This window comes from Primulina eburnea, chromosome 12 (assembly GCF_022965805.1).
Source record: "Primulina eburnea isolate SZY01 chromosome 12, ASM2296580v1, whole genome shotgun sequence".
Classification (NCBI taxonomy): Eukaryota; Viridiplantae; Streptophyta; class Magnoliopsida; order Lamiales; family Gesneriaceae; genus Primulina; species Primulina eburnea.
The window spans coordinates 4,285,192-4,310,402 of NC_133112.1; the positions used below are offsets into that span (position 1 = coordinate 4,285,192).

Below are 25,211 nucleotides of genomic sequence, written 5' to 3' on the forward strand. Positions count from 1 at the left end.
CTTGTGGATCATGAACTCAACAACGCTACGATAGGCATTTGATTATCAAAGAAAATATTTTTGTCATATTTCTCACTAGTACAAGCAGATTCTTTTAACCCAATTGCAAACCCCAACTCTTATATGCTTTACCTAAATTACCCAGTCAATCCTCATATCAGAAAAGTCTGATAAGGAGGTTCAAAGAAGGCAACTCAAGAGAGAAAAGAAAGGGAGCCATGTCCAATTTTTTACATCCAAAAAGAAAAACAATCATGGCAGAAGAAATTTGATATATTCATGGCAGAGAAATAAATTATTAGAAAGCAACAGTTCAGATTTCAGCAAGAACCCCAAGCAAATGAAATGGCTGAACCAGGAATACATTGGAAAGCAGTTTCAAAAACATCTTCACCAAATTAAGCTTGTACATAAATTAGTTTTTTACAAGATGTTCAAGGCATTAAGGACCTAGTTAATGAAACAATATCAAGAGTCATTCTTAGGGGAAAAGGTTTAGGAGGAACATACCTAAAGGGATTGTAATAAATTATTCGAGGTGTGTCTACCAAATTTATAGGCATAGATAGAGGAGTAACAATCTGCCTTCTCTCATTTCCACCTAAACATCCACAACCACCATTTTCTCGTTGTACCATCCAGTAAGCCGCCCGACGCTGGTAAGGTCGTAGCTCAGGAAGCAACTCAGGTAGGTGGTGATCCAGCATTGGTGCCTCCCTGCTCAAAAGTCATACATGTGGATCAAAGAGTATAATTGCAAATGCAAAAATGTAAACCATAATAGCTAATGACTAAACTTTCCATTAGCACTAACTTGGATGGTTTAATGGCTTCATAGAAACCTGAAACTTCAAATTTTGCTTGTTCTTTGGTCACCAAAGAATCAGTCTCCGTTCCAAAAGGTATCTCAACGTCCATGCTAGAAACGGCATCAGATCCATATCTGGCTTCTGAAGTCATAACTTCTGGGCGCAGCCAATCCATAACACTCATCATACTCTTTTTCCAAAGGGGCCTATTATTATCAAGCAGTGACTCGCACTCATTAAACATGCGCTCCAAAATTTCAACCCTAACACACATGGACATCATATCTTTCAAAAAACTGATTCCTGAAATCGGCCGTATCGTCAAGAGCTTCAAACTAACCAAGTGAACAAGACTTGTAACTCCCTCATCTGGTCCATCAACATTTCCAGACACAATAACAACATCCCTCTCCAAACCATCAGTTACGCATTTAATCACAAACTCCAAATTTATACTAGCCCCGCACAAGACTGGCCAGTGCCCTAATTTTATCCGGCTCAGATGCTCCTTGATCACTCAACCGAAACCTCAAAAAGTGCCTTGAATCCTTATAAATCTCTTCGCTAACTGTATAATCAAAAAACTCCTCACTCACCCTCAAATTTAATATAACGATTTCCGAAACATCATAATGCTCCTCCTCAGAAACCCAACTAGACCTATCAATTTCAACAAAGAATGGTTCGTCAACTTTGACAAGATCATCTTTTTTTAGATCAGAATTGTCATCATTCAATGCCACTTCATAATTGTTCCTTTCAAGAACTCCCACGGTTCTATGCGGCCGAACTTGCTTCCGTCGACCCATCACTACCAATAAAAATCATTCAAACAAGATAATAAATTTAGCAAAAAAATAATAAATTCCACAACTTTAACACAGAGAGACAAAGAAGAACAGATACCTCACAGTGTAAAACGAGTAAGGTTTAGTTTAAAAAACGAATTCAACAAAATTGCGGCAGTTCAACACTTTCACAAATGTAATTGTCGCATGAACACACAAACATATGGTTTCTATATATATAGACTACAGCGGTTCGGAGTTCGAGATTAAACCTGGCAATATTCAGATAATGGAAGCTGAGGAGTTGGAATCTTGGATAGATTCTTGTGGCCTCCTGCGGTGCTATAGATGCCAGGGCCGTCACCGGCATTGATGCACTTCGTTTTATCCTTTGTTTATATTTATTCGCAATTTTCTCATAAAATATTATTTAAAATTTTCATCATTTTCAAAAATGAGGGCATTTCTAAGATTATCTTAATAATAAATTAATTAGCTAACGTTTTAGAAAATTTTAAAAAAATTAACTCATTTTCTTCTTATTTTCTCACAAAATTTACTCTAAAACCTTCTCACATAAATTTTTACATAAATTTTTTGTGTTTTACATAATAAAATAATTTAGAGTGAGTCTCATATAAGATCACGGGTCAACCCTATCGATATTCATAAGAAAAAAATAATACTCTTAACATAAAAAATAATATTTTTTCACGGATGACCCAAATAAGAGATCTGTATCACAAAATACGACCCGTGAAACCGTCTCACACAAATTTTGTCAATAGGTTTTATTTTGAGTAAATCATCTATAAAATGATTTTAATTATTTAAACCATGAGATCGGTTGATCTCATAAATTAATATAATAAAAAACAATAATTTTGACATAAAATAGTTTTTTTTACATGAGTTATGTCAAATCGTAATATATTTCATTAAATAAAAAAACTTTTATAATATAATTTCATAAATCAATTTTATGAAAAAAATTTTGTTTTATCATACTCATTTGGTTTCTAGTGAATTTTTTAAATTAGGGGTGTCAATCGTGTCAGGTGGGTCGGGTTTCGGATCAACCCGTGAAATTTTTTTATTTTTTCTTCAACACGAACCCGAAGCAATCTGAAAACCCCCAACCCGACTACGAACCCGTCTAACTCGACTCAACCCGTCTAACCCGAATTTTAAATATTTTTTAAAAATTGATGAAAAAAATTCGAAAAAAATAAAAAATAATAATAATATTTTAATTTAAACACATAATAACAAAATTTCTGATTTAAATTTGAAAGTTTAATCGTAAAAAATTAAAAATATATTTATTAAAACAATAAACAATTATTAAAAAAATTAAATATACAAAATAAATATTAATTGATGAAAAATTTATCATATATCATATAAATATACAATATATAAAAATATAGATAATATTTTTTTAAAAAAAAAAAATTCGGGTCAACTCGTGACCCAATCCGACCCAACTCAAAACTCGTCTAACATGGTACTAATCCGAACCCATCTAACCCGAACCCGAAAAAACCCAACTTGAACTTAATTTTTTTTGTGTTGGGTCGTGTCGGATTGACGAGTCGTGTTGTATTTTGAACTCCTTAGTTTTTTTTATTGCCCAAATATTTGCTGGATTTGATACGGTGCTGCACGTTACACGTGTCCCCGCGGACCCCCACTCTTACCGGGCCAGATATTTTTCTGAATGCGGGATGCAAGTGACGTACGACATTGTTTTCAGTTCAAAATATGACAGACACAGTAGACTATAATAGAATCCTGCGAACAGATTTCGGCTTCCTCCGAACCTGAATTGAACTGATAGATAGAAAAGGAAAATGGCGGCGTTTACGGTTTTCAGAGGCGTGGAACACGGCGGCTTGCCTCTGTTTCAAAATTCTCAGGTCAAGCTATACTGTGTGTTTGTGTGTGTGTTTTTTTTTTTTGGAGCTTTATGTCTAGGAATCTGAACTGATTGTTTGCTGATTTCGATTTTTTATTTGGTTACAGTTGCCCGTATCTGTATTCATATCAGGTAACCCAACGAGAAAGCTTCAATGTTGCCCTAAAAAATTGATTCTCATTGCTCGATATTCGCATTCGTCGCAGGATGCATTTACCTCTCGTCTTCAAGGTAATTTCCGTGATATGTAGTGATTAAAGGGAACACGCTATTGGAATGATTATTTTGGAGGGGTGATGTTGTTGGACTTTATTCAGATATGGCTCGAACAAAATCTCGAACCATAAGGAGTTTGGAGTTGAAACAGTGGTCGTGCATTTAGTTTTGAATGGGTTATGTTGCATTTCTTATTCCTAACTTGTCAAATGAGTTATAAGTGTGTGATTACGTTTATTGATTGGATTTTTTTAGTTAATGTTATGCTAGATGTATTGGCAGCTTGAGTCTAGAGTTTTTAGAAGACTGGACAATACTTTTGCAGTGTTTTAGTATAACGGAGCTCGTATGGTTCCGTCTTGCCACAGACCGCATTGAAAAGTTACCAAAACTCGTGGAGGATATAGTACAGACATCCATAAATACGGGGCCTCGCGGAGCTCTGAGGCTAGCTCAAGGTATACAAGCAGTGATTGGTGTGAGTAGTGAGTGGCTGGCTGATGCATCAAAGGTACTGATACATCAGTTTTTACTGTGATATCATGGGAGTATTGGAAGTTATCTGACTCATTCTGTACTATGGTTGTGAATCTATGTTGGAATTGATACTTGAGCATTTCAAGGATTAGCTGAAGTGTTTGTTGCATGATTGTATGTGATTTCATTTGGATCTACCTGGTTTCACCCTATTATGATTTCTGTACTAGAACTTACCAGACAATTTATTATGGTAGTTATGAAAATTCTTGTTCTATTCTGGATTCAATTACCTAGATGTATCAAGCTTGTTTGGAATCCGTGCATGCAATCAGTTAAGTGTGGCTGTGACAATGAACCTTTAGCAATTATCATGTACTTTTAACCCAAGAAGCTGTGCTTTATACTTTCAGATAGCAAACACTTCCACTGGATTACAGACTGAGTTGCAATTTGGATTATTATCACCCCTTTATCTGAGGAAATTGTTTGAACGCATGGGAGCAACATACATTAAATTGGGTCAGGTAAATAAAAAGTAGCCTTGTCATAATGTCTTTCCTCCCTCTGTGTTTCTAATAGGATATGGAGCTGCGAAATCATGATCAGATTTCCATTATCTACTGTATCTGCTTTCAGTTTCCCTAGTTAGGTTTTTTTTTCGTGAAGTTAAATTGCATCAAAAAATTAAGTCACTTTCACATGTTTCGATATATTATCAGTTTATAGCATCTGCACCTACGGTGTTTCCACCAGAATATGTCCAGGAGTTCCAATACTGCTTTGACAGAGCACCTCCGGTTCCTTTTCAAGAGATTCAAGTGATTTTGCGTGAGGAATTGGGCAAACCCATTGATGATGTCTTCGAGTATGTTGATCCCACCCCTATTGCATCTGCTTCCATAGCACAGGTTTGTAACTCTATGTTTCACTTATGTGTCTTCATTGTCTGCGGTAGTTGGAAAATATGGTGTTTTTTTGCTTAAATATATCGAAGCAATGCCTTGAGAAGTATATTTTGATTTTCAGGTTCATGGTGCTAGGATAAGAAACACCAGAGAGGATGTAGTGATAAAGGTGCTAAAGCCAGGAATAGAGGATGTCCTTGTGGCAGATTTGAACTTTGTGTATGTTTTTGCTCGCATCATGGAATTCTTGAGTCCTGACCTGAGCCGAGCATCTCTGGTATGTTTAGGTGCTTGCTCGTTGGATGGTTTTATATATTTTCCTTCAAGCACGAGTATCTCCAGTTTATACTTGATGGATCTTTCAATGGCTCTAACGACAACCTTAATTATTAGTGTCTGACTGGGTCTCCTCGTACTACATACTTGTCTGATTTGAACTCTTATCATCTGAACAATTATGTTTCTTTCATCCCTTTACTACAAATCTTGAGGGATTATGGCTTTCAGTGAATCAAGCACGTGTCTCTGGAAGATTAGTTAAGTGTGGTGATGAGAGATACTTCTAAATATTTAACATACAAGTGCCGTCATATTTTCTTCCCATTTTCCCGAAATTCTTTTATTCTTGCAAACTTTTTCCTTAAATTGCCTAAATTTTTCATGTGATGCATAAGCTTGAATAATAGGTTGCTATTGTCAAAGATATAAGGGACTCGATGCTTGATGAAGTCGACTTTAAGAAGGAAGCTGCAAATATTGAGTCTTTTAGGAAATATCTAGAAGCTATGGGACTGACCAGGCAAGCTACGGCTCCAAAAGTGTACCAGCAGTATACTAGTAGACGGGTTCTCACAATGGAGAGGCTTTATGGTGTCCCTCTCACAGATTTGAATTCCATAAGCTCACTTGTGTCAGATCCAGAGATTTGTCTCATAACGGCCTTGAATGTGTGGTAGGATTCATGTCATGACTTGAATTTTTTCTCAAAATTTATACAGTATAGTAACTGAAATATTTGTTTATGCATACAATTTCATAGGTTTGGTAGCTTGCTTGCCTGTGAAACATTTCATGCGGATGTACATGCAGGCAATTTATGGGTACTGCGCGATGGCCGCATTGGCTTTCTAGACTTTGGTATGATTACTTTTTTCTTTTTCAGTTTCTTTATACTTTTCATGATGGATGATCCTACATAAGTCATAAGAATTTGATTCTTGAATTTACTTTTGTAGTTTGTGTAGCATTGTTCCTCTTGTGGAATCCGCTAGGTTTGCATGTAGACTTCACTAGAAAATACAGAATTCAATAGTTTTTGGAACCTTCTGTAGCAGCTCCAACTACCATTTTGACCATTTTAAGAATTCAAATTTGTATTTTCCTTTGATTAAGAATTTGTTTACTTGTCTGCGTCATTACTTTCTGTGCAAAGTTCCATTTAACTTCTAGAGATGCCACTTGCAGTGACTCGATGCTTTCCAGTGTAAATCAATAGCGATATTTACAATGAGACAGGAATTGTTGGGCGGATTTCCCCGAAAACATGGGCTGCCATGGAAGTATTTCTGGCGTCAATAGCAACTGAAGAATATGATGTCATGGCTTCTTCATTGATCCAGATGGGTGCTACGAACAAAGATGTAGATTCAAAGGCCTTTGCAAGAGATTTGGCAATTATATTTTCTTCTATACAGGCAAGAAATTTATATTGTAACAACATTTTTATGTAAAATCTATTGCAATTTGCTTTAGATTCCCTCAGTCATTATTTCCTTATTTATTTTTCTGTTTTAAAAGAGCATCATAGTTGATTCCCTACCGATCTCCTAATTATTTGTTACTTTGAAAACTTTTGACCTTGTTAATTTAACGTACAAGCTTGATGACTGCACCCACAAAAAAATGTTAAACTCATAAGGTTTCATTTTTTCTAGTCGTTGTTGACTAATGAAATTTCTTATAATTTCAACTCATGCAATGTGGCAAGTATTTGTTCAGGATTTGGATACAGAGATTGTTGTTGCTACGGCCAGAGAACCAAACAGAAATTCAACAGCTGTTTCTGCCAATCTTCTTGTTGATGACAGGCAAATGAATGCGCTGTTTCTTGATGTGGTAAGTTTTTTCTTTTATGTGAATTCTTGCTTGCTTGCTTAATTTAGACACTTATGCTCCAATTGATCCCACTGAAAATATAGCAAAATGAGGGCAAGGGTTATTGGTTTTTCTTAATTTCCCAATATTTTTTATATACAATTAAACCGCTATTTTCCATAGAATCAAAAAGCAACCGATTCAACAGAAAATGAAATTTAGGCTCTTTTTAGTTCCACAGAAAATAAAGTAAATGATGCAAAGATTATATTGCAAGTTTTCTAGCTTTTTCAATGTTTTTAGTGCTTGGTTAAAAAACTGAGTTACTTTATTTTACCCTTTTTTCCCTTGAATCAAGTGCAACCACTGTAATTACTCGAAAAAGGAAAGAACATGAGGAACATAACAGTTAAAAAGCATCTCCTCATTTCTCCCAGTTTGCTTAAATTTAGACGAAGCTTCTGGTTGATTTTCATTGAAATTGGATTAGAATCACAAAAAACAAGGAAAATAGTTTTCAGATTTTTACAGGTATAAATTTTTTGACTTTTTTTTACTGTAACCAAGTAGGTGAAAAGTCTTGTCTTCATGTTTCACCTATTTTCTCTCATTATTAATGGAATTATATTAATCCTCGATGTATTTTACTTCTGTATGCAATAGGTTAGAGTTAGTGAATCATATGGGCTGAGATTTCCCCGAGAATTTGCACTTCTCATGAAGCAGCTTCTTTATTTTGATCGGTACACACGACTACTAGCTCCCAATATGAACATGTTACGGGATCAGAGGATCACCATTGTTTCAAATAAAAAAAGCTCAAGCATATACCAGTGAGGCCTATTTTATTGGCTACTTCAATATTTGCTCAAAGTTACAATATGTCGATGATTGATGATGCTCTACAGTATAATATAGTTCAACACCCCCGAACCCTGCACTCTCATCCTTGAAGAGCATGTAGGCAGAACCTGGGAGATATAGATTAAAAAATGCAGATTGTACACATACATGGAAAAGAAAAGCTTAATGAAAAATATAATATCTGTGTTTTATTTCATCACTGTTATCCATCGTTATATTTGTAGTGTTATTATATCACGTGTTTTTGGCACGTGTGTATAACACCGATCATGCTACAAGCTTTCAAAATTATGATAGGATATGTGACAAGGGTTTAACATAAGTGGGATACATGGTAAACCAGAAGTCAAGAAATCTACCCTTGGAGACTCTTGATCTAATATTAGGGTAAAAGTAAATTGCTCTGAATTTTCCCTGCCCATTTCTTCCTTCACGTTTGGCCGTTGTTTAAATCGAAATTATTTGTAAGATGGGTGGTAGAATCAATCAGCCCTGTCTACTCCTCTCTGGGGCTTTTGAGGTTTGTCGAACACAAGCGTTGATAGAAAACTATCACTAAATAACTATCCTTTGATTTTGTATTGCATTATATCATGGCATCTGTCGGTCCCAAATGTTAACTTGTGTAAATCTCCTGGTGGTGTCATTATTTTGTAATTTCATTTTACCATGTGCTAAGAACCTTAATTCTTGCTTATTATTAGAAAAGGAAGAAAAAAATGAATGTGCAAAATATGTTTCCCGGTGCAAATGACATGTTTGTTTTGAACGACGTTACATAAACATATGTGAGAAACAGAGATGGTAAAAGTCATTTGATCTCCAAACGTCAATATCTTTCTAATCTCACGAAAGCTGGATGTAGTTATAATTTTTATGGGAAATCGTTAGCGTTGGGGAACCAACTGTAACTAATTAAGAATCTTCCATAAGCTGCAAAATTCTTGTTTGGTCCCAGACAAGGCAAGGACAATGCATCGAAATTGAACCGCTTAGAGAATCAAAACCCAACGCAAGAAAGCTTAATATATAAATATTTCCACGTCTTTGTCCACGCCTTAATTCACGAAACTATGGAAAGCATAAGCAATGGCAGCGTTAACATTCAAAGTAGGGGGCGTAAGTAAATTTCAACACAGAAGATTTCACAAGTAAAAACATGGTAGAATGACTAAACAAATGAACATTCAGGCATGAAGATTATCTGAGGCTTAGATCTTTTCAACTTCACGAGGGAGATTTCAAACTGTAGGCGTCCTGATCCTGATTAACACACTTGCAAGTTCTTTATACCCGCATCTATAGTGCTCTATTGCAAAGCACAGCTGCCTAATAGCCTCCCTTTTCTCCTCGGCTCCATCTGTGATCAAGATTCTCTGCTGTCCCACCTCTTTCTGTAACTCCTCGATTCTTGATTCAAGTTCTGTGTTTAGCATTTTTGCTGTTTCAGAATCCGCATTTAGCCTCGCGTTCTCAGATTGGAGGCGATGCACATTGGACTCCAAGAGTACAATTTCATTGTTGCGAGAACTTAGGTCATCATTTAATGCATGTAACTTGGCATTGACCCCATCTTTATCGGACATAAGCATGTCGTATTTCAGTTTCAACCCATCGAGATCTTTCTCCAATGTGTCTATGAATAATTTTTTCTTAAAAATCTCAGCTTTCACACGCTCCGTATCAACTTGCCTATTGATTTCCTGTTCTTCTTGCAATTTTTCCTTCTCTATTACCTCAGCTTCGCATTTCTTGATCTCTTCTAATAATGATATACATTGCATCTGCAACTCTTCGGTTTTTGCATCATGGAAGGTCAGGAGTTCCGACATTTGAGAAATTCGAGACTCTAGTTTGGACTTCTCAATAGCGAAATTTCCAAATGTGTTTTGCAGTTCCGCATTAAGTTTCTGTATCTCAAGATCACGTTCTAATAACTCTTCTGCATACTCTGTTACCTCATCCTGCAAGTCCATCACTTGCCTTTTCTTTGACTCGAACTTGGCTTCCAATTCAGTTATATCCCTTTGAAGTTTTAAAGCCTTTGTATTTTCCATTTCACTTTGAGCCTCGTACAACTTAATCTGATTCTTAGCTGACAGGAGCTCAGCTTCCAAATTACCCACCATGGCAGTGACTGATTCGTTCTTCTGCAATTCACTCTTCAATTTGACAATTTCTTCTTCTAACAATAGAAGTTTTTGGTTGGAGACCTTTACCTCTTGTTCATACTCCAAGATTTGCTTCAGTAGCATTTCATTTTCTGGGGGTTCTCTGACTTCTTTGCTGTTTGCTGCATATTCCTGCTGGGTCTTAACTACAATGGCCATCTCTGAAAGGTCGTCTTCCATGTTCACAGATTTATGTTTCATCATTTTGCCAGAAGGAAGGGAACTCGATATCTCATTAGCAGATGAGTTGAACGATTCTGAATCAGAATCAGATGACAATAATGAAGATTCAGAGCCGTCATTTGGAGATGCATCAGAAATTCCACCACCGGAGCTTAGAGACAAATCAGAGTGAACGCCTTGGCCTTCAAATTTTTGCATTTCCTGATCCTTAACTGGTGTAATCAAAGAGACACATTGATGGGAACCAGACTGGTCGTGATCGTGCCATATTTCAGTTAAATTTGCATAACGGTCAGCAAGCAAATGGTGCCTGAGGGAGATTTCCTTGATATTAGCAATTAACTCAGGCTGCTTCAACAGATTGTCAGGCACCTTCAAGGAAAGATCTTCATCGTGTTCTGCCAACAATAGCATTTCACTGACCCTCTGATCTACAACTGCAACAATGAATCGGTTTAGAATCTGTCTCATGACTTATGATTTTGAGGCATTCCCATTATTGCTTTAGAACATTTTTTTCTGAACGGGGCGAATAATGTCTTTTTGTTGTAGTATTGACGATAGTGTGGCTCGTTCATATAAAACAAAAATAGTACTTAAAATGATCATTTATCAAATTAATCAATTGACCCTTTAAAGTTCCCAAGGATTGCCTGGTATGTCCTACCCCAGTTCAGATGTTGGGGAAAAACCCATCTCTGGATGAATGAAAATTAAAAAGACGATGAAAGCTTTGCTCGTATGCGTGCGTACCGTGGACATTTTCTGCCAGCCAAACAGAATTCTCCAGGCAAATATTGCAATTCCACCTTGGCAAATCTGACTTCACCTCATTTGCCATACCTATCCTGTCTGAATCAGGATATATGAATGAAAGAACCGTGTTTGAAACTTTTAGCACAAAACTACAGCATCTCACAAAACGGAGAAATTTATGAAATAAACAGATTACACTAAATGAATCATTTTCTTAAAAAAATAGTGACCGGGTTAAAAAATCCTAACGAAATATCAGTGGCAAATAAAATGAAGAGCTTGTTTGGAGGTTTGGGGGGAAAGAATTTTGAGAAAATAAAATGTATGATCAGTTTCCTTTCAAGAAAATAAAATACTTGGTGAAGATATCAAATATGTAAGAAATCGTTACAATATTATTTTAAATTAAAACATAATACTAAGAAATTGACAAAAAAATTATTTCCATGCTTACTTTAATATTGAGGCACGGAAAATGTTTACGGGAAACAGAAACAAACTAGGGCTCACCCATTTCTCCGTCGTTTCATCTGTGAATGGCTAAGATGTCTAAAAATCTAAAAGCAAAACTTCTAAGGAATGAAGCTGTCCTAAGGTAGTTAATGCACGTGGAAGGTTCGTAATGATGATTTCTAAGTAAATATGCAATAAACTCACAATCAACCCAACAAAATCCAAATTCCGCATAAACCAAAGCATTCGTGATTCGAGCATGTCTTCTCCATACATGAAATAGTACGAACACACTTCAATCATTGAATGAAAGCAAGATAACACAAATCCGGACAGATACCACAACTAAGAAACAAAATCCAGTATAGCACAGCAAAAAATTAAAAAGCTTCTAAAATCTGAGCATCAATGATCTGATCAGGGGAAAATGTGAATCGGAATCCGAATCACGAATCGGGATGAAATCACGTTAGCTAAGCAACAAAACCAAGTAATCTACAACAAAATGTGGCGAAAACAAACAAAAAAAAGAGCGTTCACACCTGTGAACTAACCTGAATTCGTAGAAACAAAAAATTACCTGAAATTTGAGGCTAATTAGCCTAAAGCGAAAGGAGAAAAGCAGCTAAACTGAATCTCGAGCTTGCAAGTTGAAATGGATAATGAATCGCGGATTGGAAGAGAAGGAAAGTCGGGGTGGGTTTGTGTAATAATTATTAAAAGGAAACAATAAGAAAAGGATGAGAGAGAGAAGACAATTGAAAGTGACTCAATTTCAAAGCAGAGGGAGAAGATATTTGGGGCAGCGTGTTTCCCGCCTTATGATTTCAAATTAATATTTTTGAATAATAATTATGATATCATAAAAACTTGTGTGATACAGATTCACATGTCGTATTTGTGAGATAATCTTTTATTTGGGTTATCTATGAAAAAATATTATTTTTTATGCTAAAAATATTACTTTACAATCTTTTTATTTTTTAAATCGAGTCAATTTGGATAATATCGAATTAATTCCAAATTAATATATAAATTTTTACAAAAATTTGGGTCGCACGAGCTACTCTGCCACTTTGAGACAACTAATACAAACCCAACGCTCAGGTGATGGAAAATAATATTGAATAATTGGAGAAATTTAAATCATTAAGATCATATTGTTTTTAAGAAATATGGGTCCAAGTTCTAAATTCCATAAAAAAATGTAAGTCCGAGCTATATTAATTTTTTATGTAAATGACACTATCAATATGCATGTAATTTGTAATGACTCGAATCTTTATTTGAACGAAGTACTGATTAAGACATGATTACATATTTGTTAATTGAATATTTTTAAAGAATTGATTAATTGATTCTATTTCAAATTACATTATTCCGAGAAATCTAACTAGACGAATTAGATTATAACATGTGGTAGATAAGATTGAGTTTGGATCTTCTGAAGTAGTCTAGATAAAGCCTATAAATGGATGTTAATTTCATTTGTTTCCTACATCGTTTTTCCTCAGCTAGGGATGTAAATGAACAAAAACGTTCGCGAGCTATTCAGAGCTCAGCTCGATAAAAAACTCGTTTGAGTTTGTTTGTTAATCATGTCAAGTCAAGCTCAAATTGTTTTTCCTCAGATAGGGATGTAAACGAACCAAAACGTTCGCGAGCTATTCAGAGCTCAGCTCGATAAAAAGCTCGTTTGAGTTCGTTTGTTAATCATGTCAAGTCAAGCTGAAGTTCGATTTTGAGCTCGATGATTTAATGAAACCAAGCTCAAGTCTAAAAATATTCGACTCGTGAGCTTGCAAATATGTTCATTAATAAGCTCGCAAGCTCGGCTTGTTAAAGTGGCTTGAAAGCTCGAGCTTTGGCTCATTTATTAGTGTTAATAAAATTTACACTCTCACATGTGATTTAAAATTTATTCACAAATATATTTAATCTTTACCAAGCTCGAATGAAGCTCAAATTTGAGCTCAATTGTATGTTTTAAGGGCTCGAAAACGACCTAAGCTCAAATCAGACTTGTTAAACAGGATAAACAAGCTATTAATCAATCAAGCTCGAAGTCGAATTGATTAACATGATAAACGAGCTTTTAACGAGCTGAGCTCGAGTTTTCACAAGCTTAGTAATTTCAAGACAATTCAAGCCGAGCCTGATGATAAAAGCTCCGATCGAGCTCGAGCCTCTATCAATCTTAAAGGAATCAAGCTCAAGCTTGATACTGTTTAGCTTGGTTTGGATTGTTTACATCCCTGTCCTCAGCTATTCTCTCTCGAGTTCTATCTATATACATTAGATTTTTTAGTCAGTTTCTATGGTAGTTTAGTGTCGATAAACTTCGGAGCTAGTTTCAACTCGAGGAAGAGTCGGTGAACTGGGAAACATAAATTGATCTGTTTTCAGCGAGTCAACGATGGACACAAGTATAATCTCAAAGCCTTAAATAGAGGTTTTAGAATCATTAAGATGAACTTTGAAGCATGTTTAGTGATTCTGGTTCTTGTTTGATTGTGATTTCAATATATTGGTATTGTCTAGGTTCATGGGGTAAATTTCCTGTCAGATTGTTTTAGTGAGATGCATGATGTACTGATTAAGATATTCAAGCGTAATACACACACATATATACTGCATATGTATCTTTTGCATGACACATGTTTTAATGCTTTGACATATGACGCATGACATATCATGCTGAGTATGATATCTTTTGATATATACATCGTTTGTTGGAGACGCTCATCCCTATTATGTATTGTGCATGGTTGGGTATCGATAGCTACGATGTTCGACAGGACCCGAGGGCTCTGATGACCCTGAACATTGTAAGTCTGTGTCTTAATGATGAGCCTGGAAGCCAAAACCTGCCTAGAACATGTCAATACCACGCACTCAGTGCCTCTAGATTAGCATGAGATTGTTGACTTGATTATTGATATTCGAGCATATTGCAATTCAAATGCATCGTATCAGTTTGTATACTTGTGCATTCTTGTATTGAGCGGTTGTCGGTCGCGTCTTTGTTTTCATCCAGGACACTCCTTTCCACGGGGTAGGTCTTAAGTTGGACGGTTCGAACGACCAAGGCAGTGACCAGAGCAATTAAGTTTTGTGTGATGATCCAGTGGAAGCTTTATTTGGTTTCTCGTATTCTCGTGCATGATTCTGATTTCGATTTGGTTGTACTAACGATTAATATCGATAGTATCGTATTGTTCTCATTTGAGTTTTAAAATTATTAAGTTATTTAATTTTCGTTGTTTAGTTACTGTTATCGATTTGAATTATTACATGTTTATTAGTCTGTTTAATAGTGGTTCGGATAAAAACTCTAAATAATTAATTATATTCAACTGATTTTTTTAGTAACTAATATTTTTAAGCACACATCGTATAATTTATTATGCCAATATGTATTAAAAAGCTAACAAAATCGATTAATTAAATTGGCGGCCATAATATATCAGTGTAAAGTAAATAATGTTGAGTTAGAAAATGGTGGTCTACAAGCATGGACCATGTTACCAAATTTACAATAAAAAGAGCATATTCCTCTCAATCAAATAAGAATATGCTAGCTACTTGCATAAAAGATATTCAAACACAACAAATTATGAATATCTATTTTATGAGACGATCTCACAAATCTATCTACATGATATATGTTAACTTAATTCATATTTGAAATGAAATATAATCTTTTAGCATAAAATGAAATATTTTTTTCTGAATCGAGTCGGGTTGAAGATACAACTTATACTCGTAAGATAGTAGAGATTATGATATATTAATTTTGGATCATCATTTAAAATATTAAATAACTGTATTGAAAAATTGACCCGATATTAATTTTAATTTTATATCTTTATTATCAAATCAGCGGCTTCATTTTAGCTTAATATAAGAATAATTTGTTTAAAACAATTGTCGTTTAATGTTTGAACGAATGCGTGAGTTTTCTTTTATATTAGCACTCAAGCACACACGTTATAATATACATTAAAATCATTTTATATAGAAATAAAATAATTTTAAAATATGGTAAATTACTTAAAATATAATGTTAAAAATAAAAACATATATGATCTCCTTAAAATAGGATAAAATATTTTATTTTTTTTTTTAAAAAAAGCTATTTCAAGGATTGAGGTCAATCATCAACTTTTTTTAAAAAAAATCTGTTCAAACATAAGATCTCAGATTTTCTTAATTTCAAAGAAAAGTAGATGGGTGTTTGGATAAATTTATTTAAAATAGCTTATAAGTTCTTATCTTTTATAAGTTCTTTTAGAAACGTATAAGTTGTAAGTTTTTATTTTAAAAATAAATTGTTAAAATGTTTGAATGAATTTTTTTAAACAACTTAAATATGTAAACGTGTTTGATATTATAAGAGTTTTTGTTTTCAAAATTACAAAAAAATAATAATATTATGAGCTAATATAAGTATATATATATATATATATATATATTAATATATATATTAATAAGAAAATAGTCTTATAATTTTAATATTAAAAAATAAATTTAATGTAAGATAGACTTATAAGCTTTAAATAAGTTTAGTCAAATATCATGTAAGTTTCATGTGAGAGAGAATTATATATTTATATACGTAAGATGAGTCGATCTGATTCATATTTAGAGTTAAAAATAATAATTTTGACATAAAAAGTAATTAATTTTAATTCATAAAAATAAATTCGTAAATGTCATCGCATCAAGTCTCTTAAAATTCTTATTTTATCAATTTAATTACATTTTTTAAAACCATATATTTATATGTAAATAAATTTATTTATACAAATATTACATAAAAACAAGTGGCTAATCAAGATCCAAACGAAATCAACAACTTGCGGTATCTGTTTCCTACTCCGAAAAGAACACAAATTTTCCAAAGAAATTCAATCTCGGTGGGCAGTTAGAGCCAATCAAACGACGACACGTGTGGTGTTACAGATGTAACATCCTATACCACGGGATTATTCGGTTATTTAACTGGAAGCGGCCACGCGACGTATTTTTCTTCTCACTTCTCGCCCCCACCTGCAATCTTTTTGCGCTGCCTTCGCGTATTTCCTCAAGGTAAAATCGAATCACTTTCATGTAACATCCTTTCGATCGTGTTTATAGTATTTAGTTCGAGTTCTTTGTTTAAGAATTTTGTGGGTTCGAGCTATTTGGTTGTAAGGTGTCTGTTCGTAGATTTGTTTTGGTTTTGTTTCTGATCGGTCATATGTTTTACGTTTTCGTGTGTTCTTGACGTTTTTTTTTGTGGGATTTTTTGGGTTCTTTGTGATCTTACTTGGTATGAATCGATCCATCTAACAATTTTTGTCCTCTTGGGTTTTGTTTTCTTAATGGGTTTGTTATGCTTGCCGGTTATTGATTGAAGTCTGTTTTCGGACTGAACCTTGGATCCTCGTTTCTGTACGATGTTTATGGTTTATTTGACGAATTTATTGTTTATTTTGTTTTTTACCTCGACTGTTCCGTTTCCGAATTGTTCGAAAGATGCTAGATCTAGGAAAATATTTCAGGGGCTATCTCCTCTTTTTTGGGGGCAAAGCCTAGGTTTTGAAAATAATTATAAATACAACTTTAAAAAAAAATAATATCTATGTCGTGATTACATAAAAAAAATTCAGTTTTACAACTCCAGCGCACCTTCTGTCTTGAAATTCATACTTGGTGCTGAGTTTGTACTTTGTTTAAATTTGGATTATTTGTTTGTGCTGAAGTTAACAATTACTTCGTACTGAATTACAGCCCAAGTTACCTGATCTTCATGAATTCAAGAACCTCTTCTGGATCCACCGTTTCCTGTCAACTGGGAAACGAGAGCAAGTTCAATTTCTGGATTTCAGCCTGCCTCTTCCCTAGATTTTTCGGAGCGCCAGTTTCATTTGTGAACTATTTATTGTTCAAGGCTATTGTCAGGGGTGGTCCATCACTGCTTCTAAATTAAACTCTGTGTGGAAGCCTTGATTTGGACATCAGTTAGACCTCGTTCTTTCATATAATTTGGACATCATGGTTGCCTCACAACAATCAATGGTGGCTGGAACCAAATTGTTGATGCCATTACAGAATCACCTGCTTCAGGCTACGGAAGCCCTCGATGCCCTTTCGCTGGATGACCTGGATTTTTCCGATGTTTTTGGCCCTGCTCCTACTCTAACGACTCTAGCTCAAATATCTGAAGATTCAGAAGATTTTGATGTCCTGTCAAAAGTGACTCGATCCCTTCAGAATGAACCAGAAGTGATCTACCGCAGATCCCACTCCTTTGTCGGACCCACTACTCGTGTAAGCCAATCAATGAAGATCGGAAATTTTACATTGCACGAGAAAGAAGACTCGCTGGCACACAAAGATGAAATTGACGAAAATGCTCTAGAGGAATTTTTCGAATCTTGTCCTGAAAATAATGTTTTGGAGAAGTCAATGTTTCGGGTTGATGGAGATTCAGTGAAGACTATCGGGTTTGAGGACTTTGAAATTTTGAAAGTTGTTGGCCAAGGTGCATTTGGTAAAGTCTACCAGGTTAGGAAGACCGGTTCATCAGAAATACTTGCAATGAAGGTGATGCGGAAAGATAAGATTGTCGAGAAAAATCATGAAGAGTACATGAAAGCAGAGAGGGATATAATGACAAAGATCGAACATCCTTTCATCATCCAACTCAGATACTCTTTTCAGGTATTAAAATCATTGGGTGCTGCGGTTTGATCTATTTATTTTAATGAAGTGTAATTGGAGTTTACTTTATGGAACTTGGTTTTAATTTGGACAACTTTTACTGTGGTGCAGACTAAATATAGATTGTACCTCATTCTTGATTTCGTGAATGGAGGCCACCTTTTCTTTCAACTCCATCATCATGGCCTATTCAGGGAGGATTTGGCCCGCATATATACTGCTGAGATGGTTTCTGCCGTTGCTCACCTCCATATGAACGGCATAATGCATAGGGATCTAAAACCCGAGAATATTCTCCTGGATTCAGAGGGCCATGTACGAATTTCTACCTCTCTATTTCTTCAAATTGTATTACAGTTGTGCACTGTTTTTGTATGTATAAATGATCAAGTAAATGTCCTCCCATGATTAGCCAGTTTCCCTTTTTCTGCACAGGGTTAACTAGAACTAAAAAGAAGTTTTTAACACAATCTCAAGCCTTCCCTTATTATATTTTGTTCTGTTTAAATACAGGCAATGCTTACTGATTTTGGTCTGGCAAAACAATTTGATGATAAAACTAGATCGAACTCAATGTGTGGAACACTGGAGTACATGGCACCTGAAATTGTTATTGGTAAAGGTCATGATAAAGCGGCAGACTGGTGGAGTTTGGGAATAATCTTGTATGAAATGTTGACTGGGAAGGTTAGTTGGAGTCTTGAAGCACATATGCTCAATTTTTGGCCCTCCTACTTTATGGAAAAATGAAATTTTAAACTTTTGGATTTTTTTGCTTTTTCTTGAGTTTAATTTCTTGATCATATATTTGCAGCCGCCATTTTGTGGGAATAGACAAAAGATTCAGCAGAAGATACTCAAAGACAAAATCAAGCTACCATCATTTTTGTCTAGTGATGCCCATTCTCTGTTAAAAGGGGTAATGCTATTTTCGTGCACTTATAGTTTGTTGATAATCTATGCCGTAGTTCTATATCCTCTTCAAAAACATTGGAAACATAAGTTTCATTCTTGATTAATTTTTCGTTCTTTTGAACTTCATTATCATTTAACGGTCAAGATATCATAGAATTGATCGCTGTCTGCTTGATTTAAACTTCAGCTGCTACAAAAAGACGCAAGCAAACGTCTTGGAAGTGGACAGAAAGGCGGTGATGAGATAAAAGGACACAAGTGGTTTGCATCGATCAACTGGAAGAAACTCGAAGCTCGTGAAATTCAACCGGGATTCCTTCCTCAAGTTGCAGGAAAGCACTGCATCGCCAACTTTGATGAACGGTGGACCAAAATGCCACTCCTGGACTCCCCAGCTGCTAGTCCAAAATCTGAGGAGAATCCCTTTAAAGGTTTCAGCTATGAGAAGCCTCCTGCCCCTTTTCTGCGCTTGAATCGATAGAACCAAATAGTGTTTTAAGATTATTTCCGTAATTTGCTGTATCGTGGGGTTTATGGTTTTATGTTTTCCGCTGGTTTATGGGTTATACTCAGACTATGTTGGATTATTGATTAGTCTGATTATGGTTTGATTAAGCTTTACTATTGCATGCTAATTATGTATAATGTAGGCGTCCTGGGATACATTTAAGTAGTATCATAGGATGCAAATATTTTTGAGACAGACTTAATGTTTGGGTTTTAGCAGAGGGCAGCAGTCATGGAAGTGTTGGACATAGTCGTCATGAGAATGAGACTATTCACAAAAGAGCATCATCATCGCGAGCATAGGGAGAGGTGCCGTAAGGACCGCATCAATATCATGAACTTGGTGAAAGTATATGCATCGATATCATGAACTTCGTGAAAGTATATGATAAAATACGAATTTTATCATGAAATGCTGAGTTATCAAGGCACTTCATACCTGAGACTTGTAGTCTCATAGCTTTAACCATAGCTTCCACATCCAATTTAGTTTCCAAATGACAATGTCCAATTTGTATGATTTCACCAAAGCTATTACACTCTTGCTTGTGAGTTGCGAGGCTTATTAAAGCCTCTTGTATTCCAGCAAGCTATCTTCATGAGCAACCGAAAGCTTTTTTGGGTAGCCGCACCTCATTCGATTTCTTCTTGAAAGACATTTCTTCTACTTTCAATGGTAGTTTGGATCTAGGATCAATGGGGACAAACTTGGTTTCCATAGATCTATCTAGTCCTGCTATCTAGCTTCTTCTTTTTCACCCCTTGCCTCGGCGGTTTCTTGTTCTTAAGTCTTTTGTTATTCTTACGCACTCGTCTTCCGTTCTTCCTTATCTTGTGTCACCACACGAGCTGTCTAGTTCATAATCATCGCTATGAAAATCCTTGAACTCATCTAATCTCATCATCTGAATTTGCTTCTTCATCCTCGTAAACATCTTCGGTATCTGAACTGTGTTTCACGCTAGTCTCTTTTTCATGGTAGCCCTTCGACAGTTTCAAATCGCGATTTTTAGTTTTAATATTTGTTTATTTTAAAATCGTTATTTTATATTTTTTAATAACGTCAAGTTTTTCATGGTCATCCGATCAACAATGACCAAAGAAATATGGCCGTGTATATTTTTTTTTTAAAAGAGGAGCTTCATTTTGCATAAGGTTTTTACGTGAGGCCTACCCACCAATGTTTTCAAAACCGAATTGAACCAACTAGAAAGTGCTAAAAACCTGTTTAACCATAACTGGTTGGACCGGTCAAAATCGGTCTGAACCTGTTCGACGGTTCACACAATTTAAGTTTTGTAAAAAAATATTCTATTATTTCTATATAAAAAATTTATATTTTATTTTTTGGTTACATATATATAATTATTTCGATTATTTTTAGTAATATTTGACCTTATTTTGATTTATTTATTTTTTATATATTGTTTAGATTTTAAATTTGGATGAATATTTTCTTATTATTTATATATACACATGTAATATATTTATAATCTAAAATGTATTATTTACTATATTATATTATTGTTTTATATAATATAACGATTTTTCAATCCGACCGTCTGACCAGTTGAACTATTTTTTAAAGTAAATGATTCGATAGTCTATCTAATTATGAAAACATTATCACCCGAGTGACCACGTGCGGTTTCCTCGGCACTTGGACGGCCAAGGAAAGCAGAAGACGAGGAAGCCCATGTTCATGGCCTCGAGTGACTGTTAGTTTACAATGTATCGCTCTAGCCTCCATGGACTGGTCATCGTACTTCAATTTTAAGCACAATTAGTTTTCAAAATGGTATTATATATATAAATGTAATTTAAAGAAATGGAAGTGAGATTTTTTTTAGGGGGAAAAAATTAATGATGGGAACTAAACGCATAAAATTGATTCGAAATGGATTAGCTGATGGAGCTCAACTACATTTGCTCAATCTTGATGACTAATCTACCTCGAAATATACACACTTAAACTTGGTTTGTTCAATGGCTCTGAATCGTGCATGAGTAGAGATTTGCATAGATGGGATCTTTGATGCAGTATGACTATAAGGATTGATCTAATTGGGGTGGGAGAAGTCATTCCCGTCCTACAAACTGTCATTTTATTGTAACAAGAAAAACATCAGAAACAAATGAATGTGTACATGCAAACTTCAAAAGTTCATCCAAGAATCAATCTAGACTGCTAAAAACTCGAACTTCTTGTATCATCCCCTCATGGTGTCTGCACATTGGAGTCTTTTGACCGATTATCCTCGGATGATGGCCTATTATCCCCTTCCGAACCTCGAATTTCCTCGATCATCCGCACGACATCGTCCATACACGGTCTCATATCCACCCCCTTTGCCACGCATGATAGCGCAATCTGCAGCAACTGCACCATCTCCTCTTCAATATTCTGGTACTTCATGAGCTCCGCGTCGAAAACCTCTGCTGTCCATTCCTCACGAACAACAGAACGAACCCATCTAGGTAGATCGATCACCTCATCGTACCCCATATATTGGATCGGTGATTTTCCTGTGAGAATCTCAAGTAGGAGTACACCAAAGCTATAAACATCGGATTTTTGACTGATCTTTTGAGCCTCGATCACCTCTGGTGCTCGGTATCCAGCAACTCGGTATTTGGTGGCAATAGAGTTGAATAAAGGGCCTAAAGAGAAATCAGTAACACAAGCGTCTAGACCATCGGTGAGGAGTATGTTTGATGACTTGATGTTACCATGAGTAAATTTAGTGCCACCTTCTGAATGGATGTGAGCTAGTCCCCTTGCTGCTCCTAGTGCAACGTTTAGCCTTGTGTCCCAATCTAGTGGGGTTCGTCCAGCGCCTCGGTTACCTTTTATTGTATAGCAATAACATTTTAATGAGGGGGGTGACGTTTAATAACAAGAAGGGTTGGAGGGTATCTCGGATGTATAGATTTAAAGCAAGAATGCTTGTAGAAAAACAAGAGAAAGCATACCATGCAAGGCAGAACACAAGCTACTGGCAGGCATGTACTCGTAAACAAGAAGCTTCTCATCCTTGGAGTAATAATAAGCAAGCAGAGGCAAAACATTAGGATGAATCCCAAGTCCATTCAAAGTCTCCAAATGCTGTTCAAACTCTTTCTTTCCGATCCCCACTTCCTTGAGTCGTTTCACCACAACTGTTGTGGCTTCATCCAAAATCGCCTTATAGGCAGTACCGTAGCTTCCCTTTCCAAGAACTTCTGCTGATGCTCTGAGCAAATCCTCGAGATCAAAGGTATACGAACACCGTTGGAAGAAAACTAGCTTATTTTTCTCTGCTTCTTGAACCCCACTTCCGAAATCTTCGGACTTCAAATTCTCTGTCTTTGCAATACTGGACGCCTTAGTTTTGATTACACGAGTGCCGCCAGAATTACTTTTCTTTTTCCTACATCGGAGCAAGATAGCCAAAACTAGAAGAATAAGAAGAAAACTACCACCAACGGCAATTGCAGCAATAGCTCCTGTATTAAGCTTTATAGAGCTGGCTGCTCTGTGGCTTCCAACAATTTCAGGAGACGAAGAACTTTCTGGTGCGGAGAGTGGGGACGGAGATAATCTTGAGCAATAAGTCAATGGAGGGCCGCACAAATGAGAGTTTCCTATAAACGAAGAAATGGGAAACTTCTGAAGGGCATAAGGTATCGAACCATCCAATGAGTTATAGCTCAAATTCAGAAGCCTGAGTCTTGGAAGCTCAAGATTCGGTATCTTCCCTGAGAAAGAGTTAGATGACAGATCAAGAACACTAATACCAGGGGAGAGGGATACAGGAATGCCACCTGAAAAGTTATTTTTCCGAAGGTAAACTGATCTAAGTGCAGGAATGGATAAAATATCAGAAGGTAGATTTCCGTCTAGAAAGTTTGTGTGTAAGCTGATTACTCTAAGAGCATCAAGATTTCCAATAGTTTTATCCGGTATGGAGCCGTAAAGACCAATGCCAGGGAGATGGATGGCAACCACTCGAGTCCCATCTTTCGAGCAAGTAATGCCAATCCAAGAAGTGCATATGGGATTAGACGAATTCCAATAAAGTTTCCGGACGTGTGGTACAGAAGCAGCAAACTGAAGCAAAGCCTTTTTGTCCGAGTTAAGATCAGAACTCGCCACTGCCGAAATCACAAGTAACAGCAAAAGATTCACAGCCGTTCCAAACCGGAGTTTCATTTGAAGTTTCAGAGAGGATAGACGCAGGTAATACAAGTTTTCAAGTTTGACTCCTGGTTTCTTGCCAATTCTTGGCATAGCACAACTCGCAGATATGCCAACCTTCAGTTTTTAACAACGTCAAGTTCAGAAACATCAAGAAAATGAACATGTAAACGAAATGAAAAACAGTAACATCAACAAATATAACATGATCAGATCTGCCATATAATACTTGAAATGAATTTGAATTTATCTCCTTCGATTTAATATTTCAGAAGGTACTATGATTGATTTGGTTAAAAGACAGTGACATCATGTTAACAAAAAGGTAGCAACATGAGAGCTAAATGCATAAGATTCCAATTATGAATTATAATGCTAATGTCTTGCAATCTTAGCAAGAAAGTTTTGTTTTCATATTTTTTCGTGAAAAAGCCAAAACATATTGTTCCATTTTTCCATATAATCGAAAAACTTTGCATCAGTTTACTAAATATTAAGTAGACTAAGTTTCTTTTAAACACAGTTTGGATTCAAAATAATTTAAGATACTTGAACAAAATCTCCACACACTCAAAATTTTCATTAAAAAAAAAGTCCCACAGGCCACAAACTTAGAGCAAAACTAAAGGGTCCACCCTTTATTAGGGTGCAAAAAATACTCAAGCCAAAAAAATAAATAAAATTTACTAAAAGACACCAACAAACATCTATTTTGTCGAGGCAAATGTTCCACAATTTGATTGAATAAAATATATCTTTTAACATTAATATTTACAAGTTTTTATGAAATTATTTTCAAGTTTTGTTTAAAGAAGTGAACAAACTTATCGTTTTTTACGTAAATAAGATGAAATATAATTTTTAAACAAATATTCAGGCGAAAAGTTGCCCACTAAGAAAACTTCATAGCGAAGAAATATGTAAAAAAAAAACAACTAAATAGGAATTGGTTGAGTTGTAAGATAATTTGTAGCTAGGAACTTTATGTAACCAAAATCGAAAAAAGCAAAAAAAAGCAAAATATTCTTGATTTGACTTTTTTTCCATAGTGGAAAAGCAAGTAGTGCCTTACTTTATTACACTGCCAAATCTTTTTATCTTTAAAATTGCATTAGAAATTTAATACTTAATTGTAACCATGTTTTGAAAAAGTTGAGATAGAATTAAGTATCCAATCTAAAGTGATTAAAAAAGATTCACAACAAAGCAAAAGTAAAAGCAAAAAGCAAAAGTTTGGGTCTAACTTTGTTGTATAGTGTATACTAAA

At 35.4% G+C, this 25,211-nt stretch overlaps 5 protein-coding genes across 10 annotated transcripts; 2 read left to right on the plus strand and 3 right to left on the minus strand.

Moving 5' to 3' along the window:
- Nucleotides 1-50: 50 nt before the first annotated feature.
- On the minus strand, nt 51-2,005 carry LOC140807530 (uncharacterized). Of its 2 annotated transcripts, none has more exons than XM_073164423.1 (3): nt 1,870-2,005; nt 815-1,620; nt 51-717 (listed from the first exon to the last, which is right to left on the minus strand). In XM_073164423.1, the coding sequence occupies exons 2-3, from the start codon at nt 1,090-1,092 to the stop codon at nt 435-437; spliced, it is 561 nt and encodes a 186-aa protein (XP_073020524.1). In that variant the 5' UTR covers nt 1,093-1,620; nt 1,870-2,005; the 3' UTR covers nt 51-434. The 2 variants fall into 2 exon arrangements, with proteins under 2 accessions (XP_073020524.1, XP_073020525.1); XM_073164424.1 differs by lacking the exon at nt 1,870-2,005 and adding an exon at nt 1,716-1,862.
- Nucleotides 2,006-3,329: 1,324 nt separating this feature from the next.
- LOC140807233 (uncharacterized aarF domain-containing protein kinase At5g05200, chloroplastic-like) lies at nt 3,330-8,268 on the plus strand. 2 transcript variants are annotated; one of them, XM_073164004.1, is made up of 11 exons: nt 3,330-3,516; nt 3,623-3,746; nt 4,100-4,242; nt 4,622-4,735; nt 4,931-5,119; nt 5,238-5,393; nt 5,803-6,068; nt 6,156-6,253; nt 6,632-6,810; nt 7,115-7,231; nt 7,874-8,268. In XM_073164004.1, exons 1-11 carry the CDS (start codon nt 3,451-3,453, stop codon nt 8,045-8,047), a joined length of 1,626 nt encoding a protein of 541 aa, XP_073020105.1. In that variant the 5' UTR covers nt 3,330-3,450; the 3' UTR covers nt 8,048-8,268. The 2 variants fall into 2 exon arrangements, with proteins under 2 accessions (XP_073020105.1, XP_073020106.1); XM_073164005.1 differs by having other exon boundaries at nt 3,354-3,516; nt 4,057-4,242.
- Nucleotides 8,269-9,071: 803 nt separating this feature from the next.
- Nucleotides 9,072-12,385, minus strand: LOC140807998 (protein NETWORKED 4A-like). Of its 4 annotated transcripts, none has more exons than XM_073164992.1 (3): nt 12,218-12,385; nt 11,182-11,271; nt 9,072-10,865 (listed from the first exon to the last, which is right to left on the minus strand). In XM_073164992.1, the coding sequence occupies exons 2-3, from the start codon at nt 11,267-11,269 to the stop codon at nt 9,316-9,318; spliced, it is 1,638 nt and encodes a 545-aa protein (XP_073021093.1). In that variant the 5' UTR covers nt 11,270-11,271; nt 12,218-12,385; the 3' UTR covers nt 9,072-9,315. The 4 variants fall into 4 exon arrangements, with proteins under 4 accessions (XP_073021093.1, XP_073021091.1, XP_073021090.1 ...); XM_073164990.1 differs by having other exon boundaries at nt 11,182-11,280; XM_073164989.1 differs by lacking the exon at nt 12,218-12,385 and adding an exon at nt 11,695-12,120 and having other exon boundaries at nt 11,182-11,280.
- A 4,190-nt stretch (nt 12,386-16,575) lies between these two features.
- On the plus strand, nt 16,576-19,881 carry LOC140807494 (serine/threonine-protein kinase AtPK2/AtPK19-like). Its single transcript, XM_073164353.1, has 6 exons — nt 16,576-16,728; nt 17,413-18,345; nt 18,457-18,660; nt 18,859-19,032; nt 19,160-19,264; nt 19,448-19,881. The coding sequence occupies exons 2-6, from the start codon at nt 17,677-17,679 to the stop codon at nt 19,739-19,741; spliced, it is 1,446 nt and encodes a 481-aa protein (XP_073020454.1). The 5' UTR covers nt 16,576-16,728; nt 17,413-17,676; the 3' UTR covers nt 19,742-19,881.
- A 1,941-nt stretch (nt 19,882-21,822) lies between these two features.
- Nucleotides 21,823-24,278, minus strand: LOC140807692 (probable inactive receptor kinase At5g58300). Its single transcript, XM_073164652.1, has 2 exons — nt 22,741-24,278; nt 21,823-22,614 (listed from the first exon to the last, which is right to left on the minus strand). Exons 1-2 carry the CDS (start codon nt 24,035-24,037, stop codon nt 21,986-21,988), a joined length of 1,926 nt encoding a protein of 641 aa, XP_073020753.1. The 5' UTR covers nt 24,038-24,278; the 3' UTR covers nt 21,823-21,985.
- Between the last annotated feature and the right edge of the window lie 933 nt (nt 24,279-25,211).

What these genes read in the sequence shown, in the direction of transcription:
- LOC140807530 (XM_073164423.1), bottom strand. Translation starts at nt 1,092, where the DNA reads ATGATGTCCATGTGTGTTAGGGTTGAAATTTTGGAGCGCATGTTTAAT. An exon ending in GAAGCCATTAAACCATCCAA is followed by an intron (nt 718 to 814) that starts GTTAGTGCTAAT and finishes ACTTTTGAGCAG; the next exon opens with GGAGGCACCAATGCTGGATC.
- LOC140807494 (XM_073164353.1), top strand. Translation starts at nt 17,677, where the DNA reads ATGGTTGCCTCACAACAATCAATGGTGGCTGGAACCAAATTGTTGATG. An exon ending in ATGAAATGTTGACTGGGAAG is followed by an intron (nt 19,033 to 19,159) that starts GTTAGTTGGAGT and finishes ATATATTTGCAG; the next exon opens with CCGCCATTTTGTGGGAATAG. An exon ending in CCCATTCTCTGTTAAAAGGG is followed by an intron (nt 19,265 to 19,447) that starts GTAATGCTATTT and finishes TTTAAACTTCAG; the next exon opens with CTGCTACAAAAAGACGCAAG.
- LOC140807692 (XM_073164652.1), bottom strand. Translation starts at nt 24,037, where the DNA reads ATGCCAAGAATTGGCAAGAAACCAGGAGTCAAACTTGAAAACTTGTAT. An exon ending in CTTGTGTTCTGCCTTGCATG is followed by an intron (nt 22,615 to 22,740) that starts GTATGCTTTCTC and finishes ATACAATAAAAG; the next exon opens with GTAACCGAGGCGCTGGACGA.
- LOC140807233 (XM_073164004.1), top strand. Translation starts at nt 3,451, where the DNA reads ATGGCGGCGTTTACGGTTTTCAGAGGCGTGGAACACGGCGGCTTGCCT. An exon ending in GGCTGGCTGATGCATCAAAG is followed by an intron (nt 4,243 to 4,621) that starts GTACTGATACAT and finishes TTATACTTTCAG; the next exon opens with ATAGCAAACACTTCCACTGG. An exon ending in CATCTGCTTCCATAGCACAG is followed by an intron (nt 5,120 to 5,237) that starts GTTTGTAACTCT and finishes TTTGATTTTCAG; the next exon opens with GTTCATGGTGCTAGGATAAG.
- LOC140807998 (XM_073164989.1), bottom strand. An exon ending in GCTGGCAGAAAATGTCCACG is followed by an intron (nt 10,866 to 11,181) that starts GTACGCACGCAT and finishes TCATTGTTGCAG; the next exon opens with TTGTAGATCAGAGGGTCAGT.